General features: G+C 44.4%; 1 protein-coding gene across 6 annotated transcripts in view; it reads right to left on the reverse strand.

Annotated features, from left to right (window-relative positions):
• Cdk5rap2 (CDK5 regulatory subunit associated protein 2) overlaps window positions 1-26,357 on the reverse strand; it is a 174,271-nt gene that overhangs the window by 121,307 nt on the left and 26,607 nt on the right. For all 6 annotated transcript variants that reach the window (XM_029476183.1, XM_021159966.2, XM_021159965.2 and 3 more), the window contains 7 exons: window positions 23,726-23,836; window positions 20,467-20,543; window positions 13,431-13,554; window positions 10,268-10,422; window positions 4,225-4,387; window positions 3,158-3,199; window positions 2,217-2,336 (listed from right to left, as the gene is read on the reverse strand). In XM_029476183.1, the coding sequence (XP_029332043.1) occupies window positions 2,217-2,336; window positions 3,158-3,199; window positions 4,225-4,387; window positions 10,268-10,422; window positions 13,431-13,554; window positions 20,467-20,543; window positions 23,726-23,836 (792 nt within the window). The remainder of the gene's footprint in view (window positions 1-2,216; window positions 2,337-3,157; window positions 3,200-4,224; window positions 4,388-10,267; window positions 10,423-13,430; window positions 13,555-20,466; window positions 20,544-23,725; window positions 23,837-26,357) is intronic.

The raw sequence follows: 26,357 nt of genomic DNA on the forward strand, positions 1-26,357 counted from the left end.
GAGGGGAGGGGAGGGGAGGGGAGGGGAGGGAAGGGAAGGGAAGGGAAGGAGAAAAAGTGAATCCTAGTGAGAAGACCTTGGGTCAACTTGGAACATGCTCTTAGAAGGTAGAGTAGCCCAATCTATCAGGCTTCATCTGACAACATGATCTGCCCCTCTTGCCTACATACCTGCTACCCATCATTAGATCTCATCAGACGCTGAACACACTGTACTTTCAGCATCAGAAAAAGATGAGTGAAATAAAACTCTTTATAAAGTTATCCTGCCTCTCAAATTTCATTATAGCTATGGAAAACACACTAATGCGTGATAAATGCAACTCATCTAACTATCATGTTAAGTAATCAACATGACAAGCATGGATACTATTATTGTTTGTCCATTCATATGCCTCATCCAATAACTTTGACAGGCTTTTCCCAAAATTTCACACTTTTATACACTGGGATCCACAATGAACTCCCACCTCTATACCTTGGAACTGTTCCACTACTAATGCCACAACACACTGAGGTCTCCTACTCCAGCGGGGCTCCAATGCATCATATGAACCATAGCTACTATAGTAAAAAAACAAAACAAAACAAAACAAAACAAAAAACAAGTCATAGTTGTAGCTGACACTGCACTACTCCCTTAGCTTCTCAGCACCAGTTTCCTACCTCTATAACCATTCCTGCTGCCTTTTCTGCATATACCTGTCCCATCCCTGAATTCACAGTATGGCTTACTTTGAGTGGCACCCTTAGCCAGCCTATGCTTTCACTGACTATATTAGTCAACTCAGAATCTTAACTCAGGACTAACAACATGATTCCCAAGTCAGCTGACTTTGCCTCTCTTCACGCTTCAGACTTGTTAAGCCCTCTGCCTCCTAACAAGGAAAGCCTACACAGTCCTCAAGGCCAATGCTCCTGTCTCAATGTCATATTCTACTCTCCATGCTCTAAACCATGTCAATGTCACCACATATCCCCAGTCACCCAAGACAAGACACCTAGAGTCACCTTGACTGTTTCTTCTCTGAAGTCTCAGATCTAATTATCAGATTTTCCAAATTTATCTCTATTTTTAATTATTTCTAGTATTATTTCTTGAATAGTCTTCCTCCTCCATTTTGCTTGCTGTGATCTCTGTTCTAAAAAAGCCTTTCTTGGTTCTTAATTTGCCTCTCCTCTCTACCTCCTAAATCCACCCTTTTCAATACAGCCAGAGGCTCCTCTATGGTGAAAATATAGCTGTTACTTCGGCTACTCGCACCCTGCAAGAAGATAATATGATTAGTTCTCAACACAACTAGACCCTTGCAGCTTATCCAATATCTACAGTTTTATCGAAATCATGCACTTCGTTCCCCTGGAGCCCCAGACCATTTGTGCAGCCACACACCACATGCTTTGGCCACTGTGTCTCCAAACTGGCCTCCCATCTGCAGCTCTTTACCTGCTTATGCCTTCTCACCATTGAGGACTCAGCATCAGTTCAACATCTCCTCCTCTAAGCAACATCTACTCCTCACACCCACCCTAATCAGGACCACTTCCCCTTCCCTTTGCCTGCCCAACCCCTGCACTTGCTGCAGTTCCAACACCCATCACTCTGACTTGTACATCACCCAGTAGAGCTGGGTCTCTCTGGTGAGAGCCTTAGTTAATCACTGAGATACAACAGACTTCAGTACCAACAAGTGATAAGAAAAGAGCCATCACCTTGGGTACCAAAGGCCATAAGCCAGGTGGCCTTTTTGCTTCCCAGCTACAGACTTGCCTCCCAAATTCCTTCATCTCAAGTTTCAGCTGTCCTTCAAGAGTCAACCTGTGCTGTCCTTTAAAGCAGTCCCTAGCCACATGCCTGGCTAAGTCTCAAGTGAGAGGCTAGAGGTACGGCTGTCCTTTAAACTCTTGGTACTGAGGGACAAAAATGCTACATAGCTCACCATTGCTTAGTTCGTGGCGTTCATGTTGAAATGATTATGTTCATGTATTATTTAAATTAACTTACATCTCTGCACCTCTTTCAATGTGGCTTACTAGAAACTTTCACTCATATTTAGCTGCAGACAGCATTAACTGAGGTTTACCACAACTCCAAATGACCAAAGGACCCACTTTCTGTACTATCCTAGCCTTACAGACTTTCTGTAAACTTCAGGGTAGGACAGGCAAGCCACAGAAACTAATAAAGAAAAATCCCACTTCACTCCTCAGACATACCTCTCTTTCCTTTGATTTTAATGCCATGGTTAGACCCTGAATGGCTTTATAACTCTTTAAGTTATTTTTCTTCTCTGTAGCAATTTCTCTTTCCTTCTCTCTCAGGTCCTCCTGAAGTGCCTAAATTAGATTAGAAAAAGATTCACGAAGTTGATGTGTTCCAACCAAAATGCACTGTAAATATATCTTTAAGAGCACACTCAAATGCAGTTATTCTATCTTATTCCTGTCAGCCTGTGATTAATGTTTCCTAGTTGAGCCGACTGCCGTGGCATCAGCTCCCAGTTACTGTGTTACTGCTCAAAGCAACAGGGCCGGGTGAAGGGAAGGGGATCAGATCGCATGAGCAGCTGACAGCTATTCCTATGGGAAGGACGCCAGTGCCTTCTAAAATCTGAATACAGTCACATCAGAGTCTTCGAAACTGCACCAGGTTATTTGAGGGAAATAACAGATCATTAATTTCATTCCTTAATGCTACAAAAGCTAGGAGAGAGTCTGGTTTGATGGAGACTGAGCCATACATTTATAGTCCTTAGTTCATGTCTTAAGATAATCAGTACTGCCTCCCTTCTGGGCTGTTGTGAGGATCAGATGAGATCATGGATGTGAAAGTGCTTTCTACACTGGCAGGCAGTGTACAAATTCCAGCTGTCATGACTAAAGGCCCCAGGAGCCTGGGTGTTGGAATCAAACAAGAAAATTACCCCTCTCCCAGCTATGTAGTCATGGGCAAGTGACTTCACCTCCTGAGTCTCAGGTACCACATCTGTAAAATGGGAATGTCCATGGGATGAAACTAATGCACGGACTGAGCAACTCTCTCTACTGTGCTTCATGCGTAACTGAATGGTACAAGGAATTATTTGTTGCACTCAGAATCCAATGAGAGGCAAGCAGAGAGAAAGTCTTAAATGTAGTCTTAAAATGAATCAACATACCTGGATCCTCTCTTCAAAGTGGTTTCTCTCCTTCTGCCATTCCTAAGAAAAGGAATTCATGAGTGAGCCGAAAGAGGAGCACCCAGAGAGGAGGAGCTTCAGAAGGCTTCCCCACAGCCCCTAGAATGAGCCTCTCCCGTACTCCCTCCACTGCGGCAGCCCTCATTAACACAAGGGCACCCTTGTTGGCCCCACCCACAGCCTGACTTGGTTTGATGGAGGACAAGTGTGAAGCCTGCTGCCCACAGGCTTGACTGCTCGTCCATGGCAGTGCTTCAGAAGGGAAGGTAAAGGGCCCCTTAGAGGACAGGGCCTGGGAGGTCAAAACAGGAGGAAGAGCAGCGGCAACTACACTGCAAATGAAAAGTGATAAGGCTAAAGTCTGCTAATGTGACAAGGACAAGGACGCTGCTCCATAAAGAAATCAGGACCTTTCTTGAGCTTCCAGAACACACCCTGATATGAACAGGCCACCTTTGCCCAAAGAGAATGGAGGGCCAAGATCGCTTGCCCTGAAGGCTACAAGAACAAAGAGGGGTCCAGGAGATTTGGGCCTAACTACTGGCCACTCACTTCTTGGCACCTAGAGAAACATGACCACTCTGAAGCTGATCCTAAACTCAGGCAGGGGCTCACAAGCTCTACTTATCAAGAGGCCAGGAGGCCTGAACAGGGTAGTATGTGTCGTCATACCCAGAACCTGTTATTCCCCTTCTGCCATGTCCTCAGGTGTTTCACACCAAATATGGCCTCAAGCCTGTCCCTAACCACAAAGGAAACATGGACATGGACAAAGCACCGGTTTTACACTTAAAAAAAAAAGCCATACGGATGAAAAGGAAACCCCGGGGTGACAGCAAAACACATGTGGGGAAATACAGACGCACAGGTTCGGGACACGGGAACAAAGGCAGGCCCTAACAAAGGCAGCTACTGCTGATTCCTCAGCTGACTGAGAGCTGGCACGGACAAGTTACTGTGCAAACCACGCAGCACGCTGAAGAGCCCCCCACTTTTCATGGAGCAGTCTGATGTGCTCCCCCTCCTGCTGTGCCCTGTCGCCTCACCTCAGCATCTCTCTCTTTTTCTTCCCTCAGAGTGGCAGAAAGTCCTCGGAGTTCTCCAGATGACACGTTCTCGTCAGGAGATGCCATCTGAGATTTTTCCTCTTTAAGGCACTGAATTAAAGCTTCTTTGCTCTTCAAAGACAGCTTCAACTCCTCAATCAGTCTAAAAGAGAACAAAATTTAAATATTAATTCTGAGCTGCTCTCTTAGCTCAGTGGAGCAGGAGGAGGTAGGAAAGAGGGCCAGACATCTTCAAAGTAGATGTGTCCAATGAATACACATAAACAAAATCGCATTCTGCAGGTCAGAGAGCAAGGAACAGAATTGATGTGACATTAATGAGTTCTCTTGTCTCTAGCCTTGCCCAGGGATTTAGCTCAAGCTGCACCATCTCTGGTCAAAGACCTTCAGCAGCTCCACTCCAGCAGCAGATTGCTAAGTTTAAGTAAGAAATCCCCTCTCCAAAAGAAATCTGTCCCTAAAGCCTAAGCAAACAACCAACCAAAAGCTGGTTTGGTGCGTATAGATTTAAAAAGCAGGACTCTCTCTCCATAGCTCACAAACAATGCTTAAAAACATACCACATCTCAAGCTAATGGTTGCACTTCGGGATAAGGCATCCAGGCACCCAGCTCTTAAGTCATAACAGCTCCAGTTTCGTCTTGGTCCCTATCAGCCCACAGCAGCTCACAGAGAGCTCGCCCCAAAGCTATCCTGTGCCCCTCCATGCCTTTGCACATGCTATCACTACCTTCTGTCCAAACCCATTCCTATTCTCCCTGACAAGCACCAGAGTTCCTTGAATTGCATCTTCTAGCTCTGAGTCTCAGAGAAGCTTTGCCACATACAACCATAATGTCTTGTAGAAAATGTGAACTTTTCCCTTTTTGGAACCAAATTTGATGTCCTTGGATCAACTGCTCTGTGACCAAGCTAAGTTATTCAATCTCTCTGAGCCTGTGTGTGGACAACTTAAAATAAAAGTGTACTTCTGACCTACAGCTGAACTCAACAAATGACAACTGCAATGCTGATATGTATGTGTGCACGTTTCGTGTACCTATGCAGATGTGTATAGAGGTCAGAGCTCAAGGTCCAAACATTTTCCCCAATGGTATCTGTACTTTATTTGGCTTTGCTGGGCTACCTGCCTGACTAGCAAGCCCCAGGAACCCACTTGTCTCTCAGCCTTGAAATGCAGGGATGTACGTCATCACAATGAGCTTGTACCTGGGTGCTGGGACTCAGGTCCTCATGCTTACACAGCAAGCATTTCACTCACTAAGCCATCTCCCCAAATCAGCCCTGTATGTACTACTGTTTAAATCTTCAACACATAACATTCTTTCCGAGGACTCAACTCCAAAAAACTCTTCTGTGGCTAAGCCTAGAAAGCAACCCAGTTTTGTAGAAACAGGTCTGGAGGTCTGGGAGAGTTGCCCTTGTAAAGCACCTAGCTTCCGTGCCGAAGGCCAGGAGGCAGACATGAGCAGCAAAAAACGCCTAGCAGTGCAATGCATCAGAGCTCACCAGTAGGATCTGCATAGCCTAGGAACCTGGAGGGAGGTGCAATACTGCCCTCTAGGGGTTCAGCTCTGATATAATCACTGGGAAAATGGAGAGCTAAGAGTCACCAAATGTACATTTAAAATGGAAAGATGGGGGTCAGAACCAGGACAACTAAAGGCTACTAAAGGCTCAGCCCATTACAGGGCAGCAGTCTTGAGCCAATAAGAAGGCACCACAGGTTGCCAACATTTCTGGGCTTTCAAGAAAAGTAATTATTCACTCTTCTGTGAAATTCAATGTTTTAAATGCCAGCAAGTAATTCAAACTTTTAAAAACTCTATTTAACTTGAAGATAATAAATCTATCGCTTATAGTCAACCTGTAGGGCTCCCCAACAAGATCACCTTCACATGCAGAAGAGAAAAAGGCCTGCATGAAAAGGTTGTGGGAACCCAGGAACACACTGGGAGAGAGTATGCAAGTGGAGTATGCAAGTGGGGGCCAGACCAGATTCAACAGCCTGTCATGCCCAACAGCAGGTTACTCCGTGGCCAATTCAGATCCATTTCCTCTGGATGTAACCGACTAACCCTGCTGTCATGCTGGGCTAAACTTCTAACTTTGACTTAGATATGGGAATATGGGAAATCGTCAAGAAGATTCAGTCCCTGGCTATTTACCAAACAGGCATCCCCTGAGGGAAAATAAAGGTGGCAGCTGGTTGCTGGTCTCTGGAAGTTTAACTTGGGACACTTTCATCTCTGAGACTGACATATTTGTAGAGCCAACAAGCCAACTTTCTATACTTGTCAAGCCAGGCCTGTGCAAATGCCAGGAAAATGCAGCCTGCAGCAGGATCTCAACTTAACCATCTATATCCATGGAGAATCCACCACTTGGACCAGTCCACACCCATCCTCCCAAATGTCCTCTTCCCAAACAAGTAAGAAATCAAAGCTTAAGCAACATACCCTGATGATCTACATGTGTAGGCTTCGTATACAAACTACGAAAGCTTCGTTCCTTTGCATATACAAACCCTGTGCACGGGCATCTTCTAGGACTCCCCTAAAGCACTCTTACACAGTCTGGAAATTCATCTCTACCAAAACATTCTCTCCATAACCAGAACCACTGTTGTCTCTGTAGTTCCAAATGCATGCCCAACCATGCTCAGCACTGCTTACAGTGTAAATCTTCATTTCCTCCAATGCCAGCCTGCATCTAAAAACCTACTCCTCCACACCTCCACTCACAGGTACCCACAGAACCCACAACTCCTGCCCTAACTGCAAACATCCTCATCCCACTCCTCGCTAGAATCACCTCCTTGTTGCTCATCTCCAAACTGAGACAACTGTACTACCTCCCCTAAGCCACTCATTCACAAGCTGAAAGAGAGGTATCAGTATGTGTTCTCCTTGGCTACCAAAGCCATTCAAGCCCACTGTGCCCACTTCCCCTTCCATCACCACCTATTTAGCTGCATTCTTTGTCTAGGCCCTTCAGTCTTGGCTGTCATCACTTATCTGGACATCTGCATCAGCATGAAAGCCCAGTGGCAATGCATCCCCAAGGCAAGCAAAGAACTGCTCTAAATTTAAATCTAATTATCTCATTTCTCCAAGCTCCCCACTAACTTCTCAATGGATTCCCCATGCCATTCAGATAAACTCCAGATTCCTTTCTCCAGGCCCAGTGATTCGTCCAGCATCCCCACACTGTGTATGCTACCTCCCTGCTCATCAATCAGTAGCCATAGTGACAATCAGAACTGAATCATGATGCTTACAATTAAGTAGCACTTACACAGTCACCTCACTCTGTGTCAGGCCACCATATATCATCTAACATAACCACAAGGAAGGTGAACCCAGTACACTGTTTTACAAAAGAGATCACATTCACATATTTTACTACAGACTATCATCACAATTGTTTGCTTATTAACTTTCACTGTTAATCTCTTACTCTAACTTGTCAAGCAAATCTTAACACAGATATGCATTATGGGGGAGTTCATAGCAAGTGAAGGGATGGATACAGTCAGGTATGAGAGGATCAGGCAAGAGGACACCTACTTCCTTGGAAAAGTGTCTACTGGCCCATTTGCACTGAATTTGTAAACGCTACAGTAAACCAGTGTTTATCCCCTCTAGTTCTTATCCTTCTGCCCCTGTCTCCCACACTCCTACTTAGTAACTTCATTAGCTCTGGTGTAGACAATCAAAGTCTCCCTACCTCACTCCTTTCATCACTGGTATGTTCAACAAATGGCACACAAGAAGTGTTTGCTGAACAAAGGACATAACCATCCAACAGAGACACTGAAAGAAGTGCTCAAGATGTCAGGGCCCACAAAAAGACTGTCACAGGACTTCTCACAAACCCTTTCTCAACCTTCTCCTTTTTTTTCTATCATAGGTATCAAGAATTCTCCTTTTTCCCTATGGCCAATGTGGTAGTTTGAATAGGAATGGTCCCCATAGATTCATGTGTTTGAATGCTTGGCCATATTGATTGGCACTACTAGGAGGTATGGCACTGTTGGAGGAAGCGTCTCACTGTGGGGGCAGGCTTGAGATGTTCTTCTGTGCTCAAGCTACACTGAGTGTAACACACAGATTTCCTTCTGCTGCCTGGGGATCAGGATTAGAACGCTCAGTACCTTCTCCAGCACCATGGGTGCCTGCATGCCGCCAGGACCAGAACTGATTAAACTTCTGAAACTGTAAACTAGGCTCAATTAAATGTTTTCCTTTGGAAGAGTTGCCATGGTCATGGTGTCTCCTCACAGCAATGGAAACCTAAGACAGCCTCTCAGACATTCTACTGTAGCTTAATCGACCTCTTGACTCCCTGCTTCTAGAATATATAGTTCTCCCAGGAAGACAAGGCTAGATATATGCCTTCAAATGACAGAGAGAGAGAGAGATTGTGGAACACAATGACCCATGACTATCTCAGTGTGGTAGCTCTTGACTGTTCAGGAATTGCACCCAGGCTAGTTCTCCAAGCCGGCAACATGGCCCAAGAAAAATACTGGATGGAAAAGGGGAAGATGGAGATGATAACTCCAAGGTCTAGGGGATTCAGTGTCCCCAACATGGCCATTTCACAGAACAAAACTAAGAAAAGGGGGTTAGCCTCTGACCTCCATGTACGTACATACACACACACACACACACACACACACACACAATTAAAACAAACAAACAAAAAAGCCTCTAAAACAATGAGCCAAAAGAAAACTAAAAACGAAAAAATAAAGAAACCTAAAAAAGGCTACAGTATAGTCAATGTCAGTCGTCTGAGAACCTGAAGTGTAGATACTAAGATATGGAGACCACGGCCAACAGCTCCCTCAACACTGATTCAGCCCTCTCTCATAGAGAATCTCAGGTTTGCTCAGCTGATGTTCAACCATAACTGAAAACAAAGTGGCACACCTAAATACTATAAGGGGGCACTGAGTCAGAAATAAAGGCAAACAGCACATGCCCACAAGAACCTAAACAGCTGGCTGGGGTGACATGCTCCTGTAAACTCAGCACTCAGAGAGGAGGGCAGCAGGCATATCAGGAATTCAAGGCCAGCCTCTGCCACACAGTGAATCTGTGCCAACCTGGGCTATTAATTGCCTAAACAATGTAATGGGGGCACAACACTTCACAGGGCACTGAGCAGCTGGGAAGAGAAAGGACAGGCACAATCCTCTGGAAAAGGCCATTCGCTCTGGAGCCATCTCATCCTCTTGTAAATGGGTGTGGGTCTTCAGCCACCTATGCTAGTCTCCACGATTTTACCTCAACCTCCCACTCAGAGACCAGCAAATAGTATAAGAGCATCGAAATATCAGAAGAAAATTTCAACTTATTCTTAACCTTTTGTCACAAGTCTGGCTGCAAGCCACACTGGTCATTAAAGATGGCCTAACAGCCCCACTGCCCATCTATTTCTCTAAACCAACAGCATACACTTTACTCACTATGCATTGAAGAACTCTGTATTTGGTCTACAGTGCTCTTCTTTGGCCTATTGCACTGCATACTTTGGGCCCCCAGCCAGCACTAAACAACATGGTGGAAAACAGGTCACACAAAATTCACTAGTAGTCATGGTGGGGACCAACCACTTACTGTTCCCAGTGGAAAGAACCACAGGAAGAATTCCCTCCAATAGTGCCAAGCAAAACTGGGCTTCTCCTGAATGCATGGCTTGTTTTACCTCATGGGTTCCTTTAGCTACCAGGAAGCTATAGCCAAAAGTAAACACAGACATGTGTAAATAGATCTGCGTATCCCTTCACAACACTATTATTGACCATCTCTCACCCACTACTATGCCATTTCTTTTCTGCCAGCCCCACTCTGATCCCCAGTTTTTTATCTTGCTGTACTGGCTACAGTCCAGTAAGTCATTAGAATTTAGTGAAAAACAATGGCAGGAGGGAAGGAAAGGGAAAGGAGAGGGGGAGATCCTCTCCCATTCCACATAATGAGACGTTAGAGTTTCCCAGGGATCAGCACCAGACCTGTCCTTCTCTTCCAGAGCCTGAGTCATCTCCAGGTCCCCCTCCTGCATCTTCTTCATCGCCGAGAGCTTGCTTTCTAAGCTGAGCCGAAGAGCCTTCTCTGTTTCTGTCCCCGCAAAGGCCTTCTCCAGTTCTGCCTGGGCGGCTTTCACATCCTACAGTTAAATTAAATGCATTTGATGCAATTTTTCAATACAATTGGGAACATTTTGAAAGGAAATTGGATTAAAATATAAATATTTATGACTTTTTCTCCAGCACATTTCCCCTCCCTGGATGTACTATACATGGAAAGAATCAGTAATAAATACATTTGCCAGCCATTTTTCCCTCTTGTATCAGAAGAGTAATGGGCACTTCCAATGGAAAAGACTCAACTCTACAAGAACTGTACTTTGGGTTTTGAAAAATCAGATCAATATTTACAGCTTCAATGAGAACAAGGAGAAATGCGCTTCTCAATACTAAATGTGCATACATTCCAGCCACCCTAATCTCCATGCAAATTCATCCCACAGCCCCTGCCCCTCACTGTTTCTTTTTAAGATAATGACTATACAATTCTAAAACACATTTCTGTATCTCCAAGGTGATTTAGGTGGTGAAAAACTCTTATGCTCTTCCTGAGAGCTCAGAGAAGCCACCATGGAAATTATCTTCTAAATCATGCAGGCCATATCTCTTTTACGGAAAAGGCCCTGGTGCTCAAGAGGTGACCTGGGGTAGGCCTGTGTCTGCAACCACACAGATCACTGCCTCAGATTACACTGCAAACATAAAAGCCAAACAGAACTGGGATCAAAGGCCACCTCTCCTGCTTCCTTGCTGTGTGTTTTTGTCATTTCATCTCTGAGCCCAGGGTTCTTATTCTAGCAAACAGGGGACCCATAATTCCATTAAAGAGCTGCTGTGAGACCACCAATCCTGTAGTCCCAGAAGCTAAAAACGGCTGCCTTCTCTTCCCCTCTTAGTCCCTACACTAACACTGTCTGATTTGGAGGCCTACCTGTTACTTCACATTTCTTAGAGAGCAACAACAATGCTGTTATTTGCCTACTAAATGCCAGGCACAGAGCAAGCAGTCTTTTGTCATACTTGACCCTAACATAACCCTAAAGTGTTGTGGAGTGAGATATTAGAATACTGCAGCCTAAAATGCAGCCAGATCACCTAACAGCACCTGTGTGACCTGGAGCAAACGACCAGGTCACTTTGTGCCTTCTTTTTCAGTATGTTTAAAAAGAGAGAAAGGGAAAGAAAAGGGGAAAGGAAAGTGGTTAACTGTGAGCATAGCTTTTGCTCCTTACTGCAGTCAGTGCTGCAAGCTAGTGCTGCTGTGCTCAGTTCACACAGGCGGGTGTTTCACCCGATGAGATAACAGAACAGAAACACTGGGAAGTACTGGGGTGGAGGGTGGGGGTTGGGGGTGGTGGCAATGGAACAAACAGAAATCTGGATCAAAAGATGACAACTTTCATAACTGTCTTGATTGTATGGTGGTTTTAGCGGTTTGAATAAGAATAAGCCCCTCCCCCATCCAACCTCCACAGGCTCATAGATTTGAATGCTTGATTTCCGGGGAATGACACTTTTAGCAGATCTTGCTTGTTGGAGTAGGTAGAGCACTGGAGGGGGAAGTGTGTCCACTGGGAGTGGGCTTTGAGGTTTCAAATGCTCAAGCCAAACCCAGTGTCTATCCGTCTGTCTGTCTCTCTCTCTCTCTCTGTGCCCCCTCTCTCTCTGTCTCTGTCTCTCTGTGTCTCTGTGTGTGTGTGTGTATGTCTCTCTGTTTCTCTCTTTTTGTCTTTCTCTCTGTTTCTCTCTCTCTCTCTCTCTCTCTCTCTCTTTCCTTCTGTCTGCAAAGTCAGTTATAGAATTCAACTACCTCCCCAGCACAATGTTTGCCTGCATGTCACCATGCTTCCTGCCATGATGATAATAGATTAAACATTTGATATGTAAGCCAGCCCCAATTAAATGTTTTCCTTTATAAGAGTTGCTGTGGGCATCTGGGTGGTGGTAGTGCACACCTTTAATCGCAGCACTTGGAAGGCAGAGGCAAGTAGATCTCTGAGTTCAAGTCCAGCCTGGTCTACAGAACAAGTTCCAGGACAGCCAGGGCTACATAGAAACCTTGTCTCAAAAACAAACAAACAGAAACAAACAAACAAGAGTTGCCATGGTCACAGCAATAGAAACCCTAAAACAGGGGTGCATACTTGTAAATATAATGTTTGGGAAGCTTAAGCAAGTATAATGTCTGGGAAGCTTAAGCAAGAGGATTCCAAATTTGAGACACCCTTACTAACTAGCAGATGCTGTCTGAAAAAAATAATAGTAACTTATTAATGTACCTTGGTCATCACAATCCTTCTGAAAAGCTCAAAATACTTTTGAGTATTATCATCAAAATGTCACAAGTAGAAAATTTCACACCTGACCTCACACAGGTCAAAACACAGGCATGTTAAATTATTGCATAAATTCTCTCCTGACTACATATATAATGCATATGTAAAATATAAGTAAATTCCTTGTCTAGTCATGGATGCCACCCCCAGGATAGCTCATTGGTTCTGTACACATGTTCAATAATAATAATAAGCTCAAATCTAAAACATTTATCACCTTAGGCATTTTAGGCACACTATGTAAACTGTGGTACTTAACACTAGCTTAAAATGGAAGAGTACTTTCTACTGTCCTATCCAGAAGCAGACGTTCAGTCAGAAAGGACCTGACTCTCAACTATGGTCACAGCAACTGCCTGACAGAATGAACAGCACAAGACCTACTGAAGAGGTGATATTCGTGAGTTCTACAAGATAGTGGACCATGGCTAGAGACAGGGAAAGAGCTGGGTAGGCAGGCAATAGCTAAGCAGCATGCAAGCTGACTGAGGCCAGACTTGTTGAGTACTAGATGGTCATTCCTTCTGTAACTCACTGTCCTCACAGGAAGGAGGACAACATTGTAAGGGTTGTAAGATACATGTGTAAAGTGCCTACAGAGAGGCTAGAATCCAGAAGACACTCAGTCAGAATTGACAAGACTGCATTTCTGCTGAAATGTGATCTTCGGGGAGAAAAGAATGCCACCACACCCTCCCCCTCCCAAAGACTAACCTTCTGTAAGGGAGGACCCTTGGCATCTCCAGACTTACTTCTTCTAGAAGATGAATCCTTTTCGTTAGGAGGTCTTCCACCTGCTGCACCTTCTTCCTTGCATCTTCTTTCACCCGCTGGACTTCAGAACCACCCCGTTCTGCTAGGCTCTCCACCGCTTTGCTGCAGAGAGGCAGAGGGCATGTTTCAGTTGGGTGCCTGCCTGATGGCAATTCCACCAGCCATAAAAGACAAGGGGTATTTGCCAGTCACTGCTCCCATTTACAGAACTAAGTTTCTTCCACAAAAACAAAGCAAAAATGTAATATGTATAATGAAGAAACATGGGATGGGCCGAATCATCCATACTCTTACCCCGGAGGATACTAATCAACATTGTAACACACAGACTTGTGGTTACTGTCTACCCAAACAGAACCATTTAGTGATCAAATTTCATCACTTACTACACTGAAAATACCCTTTAGAGTCAGTGAATATAAATCTGTATCATCATCTTAAAGCCTATATATTAATTCACTGTATGACATATACTTAATTAGGTCAACTCTCTATATTTTAAAGACCTACATGGTTTCTGCTGTAACACATTTGATTGATAATACCAACAAAGACCTGAGAAGAGGTGTCTGATACAAAGCAACCACTCACTCATTGTCAGTGCTGCAGTTTAACGATTCCTGGAGACACAGAAAGGGAATAACTGAGCCCAAGCACACTCTAACACTCTTGATTGCAACTGCCAATTTCCCACTAGTATTCTTCTACCAATGGTGTAGGAAAGGAGGCCTGGGGACCAACAGGCAGAGGATCAGTGTGCAACAAACATATATTCGAGGTTAGGGCTTGCGTGCCCGAGGGCAAGCATTTTAAGTACAGTAAGACAGATCCAACATAGGCTACCACTTAGGGTGTGAAATGGGAGTGGGTATAAGATCCCTGTACCTCATGTTACTGTGATACTAAATACCCAGGGTACTCTGCTGTGGCCCCTTAGAATGTTCTCTCTGTGAGACAATCAGGGCTGGGCATGACACTAAACCCAAGGCCAAGACCAGGGATGCAGCAGTGGTGGCTGCACTGCTGTGACTCAAGCCATCCTGGCTTCAGGGTAAAGGACTGCAGTGTCCAGAAGGAACACTGAGGAAATGGCTCCACCTAAAACTGGCTTCAGCAACAGAAAACCAAGCAAGACCCCGCCTCTCACCTCCCTAGCTTGAATTAAGGAGTATATAAAATTCCCTAATCCAAAGCCCTGTAACCAGATGCTCACACACTGGGCCCCGTGAAGCATTCATCCAGAACAGTACCACCTGGAGGGCTGTGCTGGCTGTCCGAGTCCCCCACAGAAATCACCTGCAAATAAAGGCCTTATTTATACCTAGTTTTGCTTTCAGCAGGGCTTCAGAAGGCCACACAATATCACGTTAATGGAATCCAGTGTGAATAACTAAAAGGAGGAACACCATCACGGCCTGGACAGATCTGCTTCTAAATTCTCGCTCTATTCCATCCGCAGTGTGGCGCGGGTAAATTACCTAGCCTCAGTAAATTAGCTGTTATACCTCAGTCTCCTCATGTGAAAAATGAGATGATTACCTCTTGGAACTAATGGGCTACCACATGGGGTCCTCTGCAGCCCTGGCTCAGCACTCTGCATGAGCGCCCCCCACGTGCTGCTGTGAGGCCTCCCCTGTAGGCCAGGGCAGCACAGGCCCTGCTGTGCAGCTGAGAGCCCTCCTGCTACCCCTCTGCTGGGGTCTGAGCTCAGAACTGAGACCAACATGCTCATTTCCTGATTGCTGCCATCAGTGTCCTCAGCCCCCAACTCCCTCAGCTCCTTTCTGGGGTCAGTGCTGTCTCCAAATTCACATGACTCACAGTCATTTCTATCACTCCCTAAGGGGCATTAGATGGGAAAAAGAGTTCTAGACTGGCCTCCTCTCTTTTGCAAGCTGTAGATAGAGAATTTTATCTTTCTCTGCGTGCGATATGTGGTATATGCACACAAGTGGATGCTCACATATATATGTGTAAGGAGGACAAAGGGTACACTCTTTTCTATTGCTCTCCACCTCACTCAGTCATTCATTCAGTTTGAAAAAGGGCTTTCTACTGAATCTGCTACTGCTTAAACAGCAAACACCATCTCCCCTGCCCGCCCACCACCAGCAGTAAGATTAAAAACACCTTATCTCAATTTGATACCGGTGCTGAGAATCCAAACTTGGGTCCCTGTGCTTGCACAGCAAACACTAGATGTTTCTGGTCCTGGATTTCTTCTGCCCTGGGGCTTTTCAGAGTCCCCTGTATGGCATTTCCCTCTGCTGCACTCTGGTCTCCCTTACATCAGTTCAGATCTAATCTTGCCTTTCCACAGCCTGAATTGCATATGCTGTCAAGAGGCTGTACAATTTTTAACAACTACCAGCATTATTCAGTTTGTTTGTGTTTTAGTTATACCAATAAAATATATTCACAATAATAAATGTTCCAACTTTTCATTTATCATCTTTGTATTTTACAGTTACTGTAGCAATAAAATTTATACTCAGCAGTATGGTGCAATTTTCCTCTGCTAATGGAATTATTATTTTTTGTTTGTGTTTTAAAGCTACAGAGATAAAATTTACTCCCAACAATATGACTGTTTTTGTTTTTAATGTCCTCTTATTATAACTGATACACTGAACAATGGAAAACTAGCACACAGATATGTTTGCAAAGCAGAGTGAGCTCAGAGGCTGCTCCACAACCAACCCGTTACAGTTCTCTGGGTCTCAGCTTTCTCTTCACTCAAATGGGAATACTGACAGCTACATACCCTTGTCAATCACTGCACATACAGGTGTAGGATAAAGCTAGAACTGGACCAATGTCAATTCTTTTCCTCTACGCTTAAAAAATAAATAAATAAATCTGGGCTACAAATATAGATCAGGCAGACTATCAGGCCTGAGAGCTGTACACCAGCTTTCCACTCAATGTGAAAGAACCTTCTACATACATTTTCCTCATTACCATTCCTAACCATCACCATTTCTTCTAGATTATTTCCATTTGAGTTAGAGTTGTCCTTTTCCTGTTTCAGAGCCCATGTCCTATCCCTTCCCAAATGAAAACCCAACTCAGAAAAAGAGCTGACAGAATTTACATTAATAAGGTCCATCAACATCTACCACAGACATACTGCTGGGTTTTGGGTAGTTAGAGGCAAAAGGGAAAGCCCCATCACAGTAGCAGGTAGATAGATATCAAAAGCCACTTAGAGATATTGTGCACACTCTTATGTCAACACATGAACAATTTAAAAAAGAAAACTGTGAAACCTAGTGCCCAATGAGAAATTTGGGAGTTGATCTTTATCCTAAGTTTTGACCATTCTGTCCAAGATTACAGCCCTTCTCTTTGCCAGGGCTCATTCCCTCCTCTCTAAAAGCAGGACGCTCCTTGTGATCCACCTGAACAATGATGTGATATGTGTGGGTGTGAAAGGGTTTTAGACACAGAAAAGAGCTACCCATATGGGGATGGACACTATATGCCAGAGAGGTCCATGGAAGAGGCCAGTGCAGGCTAAAAGGAGGAGCAAGGATCCTGTTGCAACAGGAGAAGATGGGAAGGCACTGGGCAGGGAGGGCTAAGAAGGGAAGACATCTGTTGGGAAGAAGCTAGAGAAGCAAAGAACAACACCTGTGGAACCTGTAGGACGTGCTGGGGACAGATGTGGGAGAAAGGAAGCTGAAATGGGCAAGTCAGTATGAGCATCCATCAATAGGGCTCATGACCTTAAGCTGAGAAAGCATCTCCTTGTGGGATGATTTGTGTAAGCAATGTCCCCCATAGGACATGTACTTAAACCCTTGGTCTCCCACTGGTGAGAATGGTATAGAAGCCTGAAGGAGGAAGTGGGTGGGGGGCTTTGAGGTTTTACAGACTGGCATTACTTGCTGTTTCTTCTTTCTGCTCTCTGGTTATGGGTAAAACTGATCAGCTAGCTTCCTACTCCTCCCATAGCTTCCCTGCCATGACGGATTGTAGCTTGTGGGATCGTGCAACCATGCCAGGAAACTTGGTAAGGTAGAGCACGTCTGAGACCCTGAAGACTCGGTGGGTGCACACCTGAGACGATAGGTGCCTCCCCACTCCCTGCCAGACTCCTGGCGTGAAACACATGCCACACTTCCCACATAAGGAAACATGACCTGTGGTCCTATAAGCCCAGAACAGAGTTCTCCATACTAATGAGGTAACTAGAGACCCTGAGGGCTTAGCCAATAAGCTTCCCTTCCCAGATATTCCTCCCTGCAAAAGGTATTTAATGTCAGGTCCACCCTGAGAAGTTGCTATGCATCCATTTTTCATGATGGACAGGCAATAAACAGTTTGGAACCATCGTCTGTCCCTTTCATCAATCAAGATCCCCTGTAGTGAGCCATGGGGGGGGGGGGGAAGTCCTTTGACTACCAAGCTACAGCTTAATTCTCCTGTAGAAGGCCTCTCTGTGCTTCCAGAGACAACTATCAGAAAGATTAAGGACAATCACCACTGAGCTAAGCTGGAGCTTCCCCACTTCCCCTGGCCCCAGGCTAGACACCATCCTCAGCTTGTAGCACCCACTCCCAACTCCTCCTGGAGACTCAACAATACCTAGATGTCCAGGTATTTGGGAGCCTCCTGGCCTGGCCTGCCCTATCCTTCATTCCGGACTCCTCTGTTCAGCACCACAAGGATAGCTGGGTGCTTGGGAGTCTGGGAACCCCAACTTTTGCTTTCCCACATCTCAGACTGTGTTCTCCCACCAAAGGAGCAGTGTCTTGGTGCTTCCCTGAAGCCCAGCATCCACCTGGCAGTGGCGTGGGATAAGCGCACTTCCAGCCTTTTGCCTCCTCAGCGAACACTCTGAAACTATAAGCTAATATAAGCCCTTTCTCTTCGCAAATCACTTTTGGCAAGGTATTTTATCACAGCAACAAAACAGAACGAATATCCTGACATCTCCCTTCTCACTCATCACCAAGGCCTGTGACTGTGCTTCATAAGGGTCTTTCCCTTAGCCTACCATCCATGTCAGCATCCAGCTCTCACCTCACTACTCAACCATCTGGCTTTCAAATGGTCTCCCCGCATCCTCACAATCCCTCTCCCACTCAACAACCAGAGTAGCATTTCCAAAAAGCAAACTCTGTGTCAGTTACTTATGTGAACTTAGAACATAGACCAGAATCTCTAGTATGCTACTCTCCTCTTACTTCCTCAGACTTGCCACACCCTGTTCCTTAACATATCTCCACCCACTCACCTGCCTAATTCTAGTGATATCACAGGGTTCACATCAAATGTCACTTCTACAGGCATCCCTCCACTCTGATTAGCTATGTCTATATATCTACTGCCATAGCTATAAACTCTTATGATGGTGCCTTTTTCTCTGTCCAGATTTTCTCCCAACCTGTAGTCATACAATTGCTAGTGTAAATATCTCATTATCATCATCATTCCCAAAAGAACAAATTCTTGTACATCTGTTTGAATCACTGTTGTCTTACCAGGAGCCTCATATGGTACAACAAACAATACCCATTTGATAAGTATTCTCTGAATAAGTTAGCAAAACTGATCAGATCACAAAGGGCCTTGAATACAAGCCTTGACATGGAAATACATAAACATGCATGCAAGTGCCCAAAACACCCCATCCTGAGAGACAATAATGAGAAAGGCACATGAGTCCTTGTAAGGTGAGACTGCCGTGTGTATGTATTTTGCTGAAAAGTCAAGTGCTATCCAAGTTCTATAGCAGTGAGGCAATGAGTATGAAGAAAGCCAAACTTGAATATTGATCTCAAGCTGGGTATAGCAGATTTGCTTCAGTACTCAATGAGCCACTTCCAAAAGGAAAGAAAATTGATAGTGAAGACCTCTTAGTCTGGGCATATTTACTAATTTATTCACTCATTCAGCAGCACTCAGAGAAGATTAGGCCTGGGAGTTTCTGGTCTACCCCAAAGTCACAATAGTCAATTTGCAACCACCAGACCCTATTATAGCCCAGCCTGGAGAGCGATGCAAGCATGTTCCAGCCCGTCCATGTCCAACAGAAGTTCCACGCCATGACAAGGGAAACACATATACAGACGTCTAAGCAGCCCTTGTGGACCACCTGGAAAGACATTGCACTCTTCTTGGGCAAACCTAAGCACACTTTGCTATCCCCACTTGTCACACATGCCATTACCACACCTCCACAACACTTCACTTGCTCACAATGCATCTTCAAGTAGCCTATGGCTGTGGGAGGTTGAGGCATAGGAGTATATCTGCAGATCTTCAGGGTGTGGTGCGCGCCACTGTGTGACAAACCCTGAGGAACACAGAAGGAACCAACAGGTCTACAGATTGCCATTCAATAAATCCGTGAATGAATGAACTAATTAATGGATTTATGTATCAGAATCCCCTTTAAATAGAACACTACAAGAGTCCCTAGTACACACAACAAGTTTGAAACAAATTACAGGCTGAAGCCCTCCCTCTGCCTCCCTGTCTCCACCCACCAGAACCCTTCTACTCCTACAGATTTTCATCAGTGAGGACAAATGAACTCCCTTAAGAGCAATACACTTAACAACACAGGTGACTTGATTCTCACAAATAAAATAGAGGGCTTACTGTCTAAGTCCATTTATATGAAGTTCAAAAATAGGTGTTGAGAACATATGAGTGGGCATCTGGGAGGAAAAGAAGGATGTTCAAAGAGCATGAAGGGAAGGGGGCTTTCTGGAAGCTTGGTGATGTTTCCTGTCTGCTTCAGACAGGAACTCCACATACGTGCTTGCTTCATAAAAATCCATCGTGCTGTACCCTTAAGTGTGTTTCATTTTCTTAGAACTACATTATGCATTTAAAACAGTTAAAAAACAAGTAATTAAATAAAAACGACAACTCCTTGGGGTCCTCAAAAGCCAGTCAGAGAACAAGTTGCTTAGAAAAGCGGCTTCCTCATTTCACTGCCCAGCCCAATACCCACATGTAGGACCCAGTGGGCAAGCTCTTGGGGTAACAGGTACTCACGAGGCTTTGACGAGCAACTGATCTTTCTCCTGGAGCTCACGCTTCAGACTTTCCACTTCCACCTTGAGTTCAATGTTCTTGCAGAGGCCATAAGGTAAGAAAAGATACAGCATAAGGGGTCGTAAGGGGTAGGAGTAGCAAGTGTTGACAGTAGGCAACCTACTTCTAGTCCGGACTGGCTATGCCACACTTAGACTAACAGATGCTAGAAACATCCTTAGCTCTGAGGCACAGAGAAAAGGGATTATTAAGTACGGTGGTCTCAAAAGAAAGCCCTGGATTCCCAGAGACTTGGAACAATTATGTAAATGTTCCAAGAGTCTAACAGCCAGAGCATTCAAATATCTAGACATAAATGTCATAGAAGTGAGGCTGATTTAAAAATTGTTTGCCCTCCGCCAGGCAAATTTACAATTTGCTTTTCCCATTCGAAGGCAATTACTTGTCGTTGTTTACAATCACGCATGTGTTGTTGCAGTGGAAACGTGCTACAGATTTAAAACTCAACTAAACTAAACCTTGTGAATGGATAGATGGGAGGTTGCAGCCTGGCCTGTCTTATTTCACTTTGATTTCAGTACATTCACAAAAAGCCCCGGCTTATGTCGGGAGTCGTCTCTAAGGGACATCATAGCATCAACCATTTTTTCCTTAAGGTTCTAGAACAAAGGAAGTTAGACATGGCCTTGGGCTCACAAGTCACTCATGAGAACAAAAAACAATCTTTGGCAGGTGGCGGCCAGTGGGAGGTGGCAGAGTAATGATGGGCTTCTCACTTAGCCACAAATGCAGTCCAGACAGAATGCACAAAGAATTCATGTGGTGGAGAGTTGGGTACAGCCTACAAAGGACTGCTATTAACCCACGATTTCTCTGAATTCTCTCTCTTCATTTTTAATAGTTTCCCGCACTACACTTGTATTTTAAAAATAATAACATTTTCATGTTCCTTCATGCTCTCTCCCTTCATGGTTTCCCCCAGGGCACTCCAGTCAGTGGTGTAGCCCACACAGAAAGGCCTTGAATGCAGGATCTGAGGAACATGGCTCCTTCCCAGAAGGAGATAACAGCAAGTCAGTGGACACTCATTTATTTACTTCAGACACTTGAGTACTATTAACACACCCTAGGACTAAGGACACTGAAGTCAACAAGACAGACCCAGGCTCTGCCATCATGAGAACAAAGCAACTGGCAGTGTAACCCTGTGCCTGTCCTTAGATGGCAAAGCACAGGGATAAGAAGCAGAGCGGTGACTGTCAGATTCGACACTATCAAGAAGAACCAAGGGGATTCCATGATGTGGGGACAGGAGAACCAAATAAGCAGTAGGAGAAGCCTGAGCTGCTTGCTTCACTGTCAGACAGGAGCTCAAGAAGTCTATGTATCAGGCAGAAGTGTTCTCTGAAGAAACGTTCCTTTGGGTAACAGTGCATACCGACCAGTGCCAGTGCACAATGTCTTCAAGCATGCCTCTGTGAGAAACACCCTCCAAGCCTTGGGTCCCACTGAGCAGAGTGGAAGTGGGAGCCACACACTGTGCTCTAGGAGTGGGGCTTGTGCATGAACCAAGCATTAAGGATGGCTAGCTAGTATGTGTAAGTTCCCCATGCACAGTTTCTCAAGCTCTAAACGTGTACGTATGATGACAGCCATTTTCAAACCTCGAGTCAGAATGTCTTCAATGCACAGACTATTATAAAGCTACAACAGACTCAAACAGCTCTTAAACTACTTTTGGAAAAGACATTCACGAAATCATTAAATGGAAGCTACAAAATGCAAAACAGAACATGCTGGGATTTATACAAAACAGGGTTACACACAGACTTATGTAAAGTGTTACATAGAACTCTGTACAGGCCATTAATAGCACTGGTTAGATCCAGGGACCCAGGGGTCAGAGCATCTTCTCAGGAGGTGTATTTCAGGGTTTTTACCATCTGAACCTGAAGCAGACACACATACACAATAGCTTGATGAGGAAGATAATTAAACTACACCATCCAGTCAGTGACGAGGAGAGGAAGTAATACAGTGAGTTGGGCAGATGAGGCTCAAACCCACTGTGTAGCACCATGACAACAGGCAAGTTACTGACATTCCCCAAGCCTCAGTTTCCTCACTATCAGACCAGGATAAGCTCTACTGCCTGGCACTGTCTTGAGAATCAAAGTAAAATGACCAATGCCACCGACATTCTGCCACCTGAAGCTGTGAGATGCTTGTCTACAGTGCACACAGAGTGCTTTAACTACTGGTTCCCCCTTGAAATTCTGATTGCCATCACCACTGCCTCCAAAAAGAGGCTATACTTTGTCTTTCTGCCCTGACAGTGTAGGAAGAAAGTGCCTTCAGTGACAAGGGAGATTTATCAGCTCCTGTCGGCTGAAAAGGGCCCTGAAGAACAGTATGATCCCTTTTCAAGAAAACCTAGGTAGTAACTCCCATCCCCCACCACTAAACCTCCAGGAGAGCTCCTTCCTTCCCTTCAAAAGTTTCTACCAGTACAAACATCAGAGGAGAGAAGATGGAATAATTCCCAAGCCAGGGGCTAATCTACTAGCAAAAGCTAAGAAATAGGCACCTGCATACTATTTGGACTCATGGCATCTCTAGAAAGCCAAATTCTTCTTGCAACTTTTTGAGACAACATCTGGTTCCAGACATAGACCTCCAGGTTAAGGGAGAGACTTTTTCTGACAGTTCTAAGCAAGCACACAGGTATGGAAGAGTCAAACTGCAGAAAATCTGACCAGCCTAACTCTGGGAGGCCTGAGTCTATAAGCCACTGATAGTGACTGTTCAGCAGTGATTGCTTGCTGGAGGAGCCATCCACCGCCCTTCACCCCATTTGTACCTGCCACCCCATTTACACCTGTCACCCTGGTTTCATCTAAATAGCACTTCATTGTGGAAACAAGCCCAGAGCCAGGGTGAGTGGCTAAAAGTTACCCCACTGGTTGGTAACACCAGCTTTCAATTACAAAGCTATTCTACTGTACCTCTGCCTAATTATAAAAAGACAACTGAGGCCAAGACTGTGAGTCAGAAATCTGATGTCAAAAAGATTAAAAGACTGCCTTTAAATCATACACCTGTTTACTAAGGGCTGCCCTAGCATCATGCTGTTTCCCATAATCAATCCAAATTAAAAGACAACAGCTCCAGCTGTTCATGCTAACTCAGAGAACAAATACCAGTCAAATGTCTTCTGGGAGAAACTGCGCAAAGACAGAAGCCAAAAGTGGGTATTCACCGTCTTGTAGATGTGCTCGGTGGGGCCAGCAAACTCCTGCTGGATTCTCTCCTCCAGGAAGTAGATCCGGAGCTTTAGATTGAAGTTCTCCTTCTTCAGCTCAGTGATTTGCTGCAAAGCAAGCGCAGTACAGTCACATGGAGGACAACAGCTGGGCCAAACGTCAAAAGAGCTTACCTTGGTTGCAATAATACCAATCCACCAGGGCAGATGGTTCCCATAAACCACATGAAGGACAATCTGAGCATCAAAATGAATGCCGACAGCACAGGAGTAAACAAGTAAAAAGAATGCATGACTCCATATCACTGGGAGAAGGGACTGAGGATGGGGAAGGGGAAGGGGAGGAGAATGGAGTGAGGAGGAGGAGGATGGGGATGGGACAGGATAGGATTAGATGGAAGGAAAGAGGAATGGAGAGACAAATGAAGAAGGGAAGGAGAAAAAGATCTCTTCACGAGAAATCATTAATACATGTAGGACAAGAAGAGTCACTGTTACATAACTTTTACAGTAATAACGACTTAGATGAGAACAATCGTCATGTATCAGAGGACAGACCACAGAAGAGCAGAACATTCAAGCTCAACAGATGTCTTACTAGTTACAAAAACAAAGAAACTTCAAAATATGGAAATGTCATAAATACCAACTTAATCAAGAAAGTATAACTATGATCACCACTGACAGATCAAAGCCATGTCCTAGGCCTCCTGAAGTAAACCACTAAGAGCAAACAATTCATCTGAAGGTCTTCAGTTTGCAGTCATTAACCCAAATCCCATCAAGGAGTCAATTCTTCAAAATCAAGTCAACATGAAGACCCAAATTCTTCAAAAGCCCTAATGACAATCTAGTACAAATGACAGGAGAAGTCTTCTAAACTGAGGTGACATAAACAAGACTGATAAGCACAATGGAGAACTCTCAAACATTTAAGTATGTATTTTATATATGGTGGTGATAACTAGGGAAAAATGAGAAAAACCCTTTATATTAGGTTGTAGTACTATGATTGTCTAGGAAAGTGGCCTAACAAGGAGAATCATACCAAAGCACATAGGGTGGTGTCTACAGCTAAGACTGGTGCAGTACAACATATGTAGGAAATTCACCAGTGAATCTACAATGATCTATAATTGCACAACTTTTCTGTAACATTGAAGTTTGTCAAAATAAGAGGGTGCTATTTACTGATAAGATAAAATTTGAGGGGTGGGGTACCTTTGGTAGGCCTATGCCAAGGTATACCCCTAAGAAATTAGGCCACAAAACAGATCTAGGGGAAGAGTTTTATTTGGAGAGGCGAGTGAAAGGCAATCTAGGAGTGGGGATATGAGGGAACAATAGAGGCAAACATGCAGACAGACAGGGAGACAGAGAAAGGGAATGAGAGAGAGACACATGAGAGACATCAGAAAGGTCTGGGGTAGCTGGTGGCCCTTTATGTGAAGCACCTAACACATCTGTCACAACTGGGGCAGGTGAGGACTAGGCCAGTGAGAATGCTTGTTTACTAACATTCCCTAAGACTCTATTGTGTAAACAAGCATTGATCTAGATAACTTAATCCTCAGCTCTTAAGCTACACTGTGTACATATTACAAGACCACAGAGCACACTAATAGGACCATAGCTGGGCTCCTATCCTGCTGGGACTCAATCTTGATAGGCCTCAGTGACTATGGGAAATAGCTGACATTCTGATTCCTTGATCCAGCATTCTAAACAAGACAACAAAAAGACAAGCCTAACTCAAAGGAGACACTACTCTACACACTAAGTTCCTAAGTCAAAACAAACACTATCACTGTGCTTAAACAGCTAAATACTTTCAAAGTCCTCCCACCAATCTCACATTCTGCTTCTTTGCTTTGAATCTTTGCCTTGTTGGGGGATGGGGAATTCCTTTCTTCAGAACTGTAGTTAGGAAGACAGAAGCACAGGCAGAAAGGACCTGAAATGATTGAGTGTAGAATGAGTTTACCCGGTGGGGAGGGAAAGTGGGCATCTGAGAACACCAATGAAGGACTCTTTTCGGGGCTAAAAACACTGTTTCTTATCATTCATTGATAATGGTTATGGCATTTATTTTTGATAATTCACTAAAATATTCACAGATGTGTAGCACATATTTTATGTATCTTAAGAACCCTTTAAAAAGTTCTTAGAGTCAAATTGTACATAGCTACTTTAAATTTAATTTAAAAGTCAACAGTCTATGGTTAAATAAATCATGGTATGTTCACTCAATGGAGTATTACAAAGACATAACAAAGAAAGAACAGTTGGTGTAGTCATGAAAATATCTCTAAGATACACCCTTAAATAGAAATGCTATGATATACAACATTATACATGGTAGGCTATTGCTTACACAAAGGAAGAGAGACAGTAAAATAGCAAAACGAGAAATGGTGAGAAGATACATCCTTCCATGACCTCTGTTTATCTCTAACACATCTCATAGGCTTCTGTGAGAAGAAAATCTGACTATATTAATATGTAAAATCTGGGTGAGACATGGTGAGGCACACTTTCATTCCCATCACTCAGCAGGTGAATGAAAGAGGATGGTAAGGACTGGGCAGCATGGTGATACTCTGTCTCAAACCAATTCCACCAAAAAATA

This window comes from Mus caroli, chromosome 4 (genome assembly GCF_900094665.2).
Source record: "Mus caroli chromosome 4, CAROLI_EIJ_v1.1, whole genome shotgun sequence".
In the NCBI taxonomy this organism is placed as follows: Eukaryota; Metazoa; Chordata; class Mammalia; order Rodentia; family Muridae; genus Mus; species Mus caroli.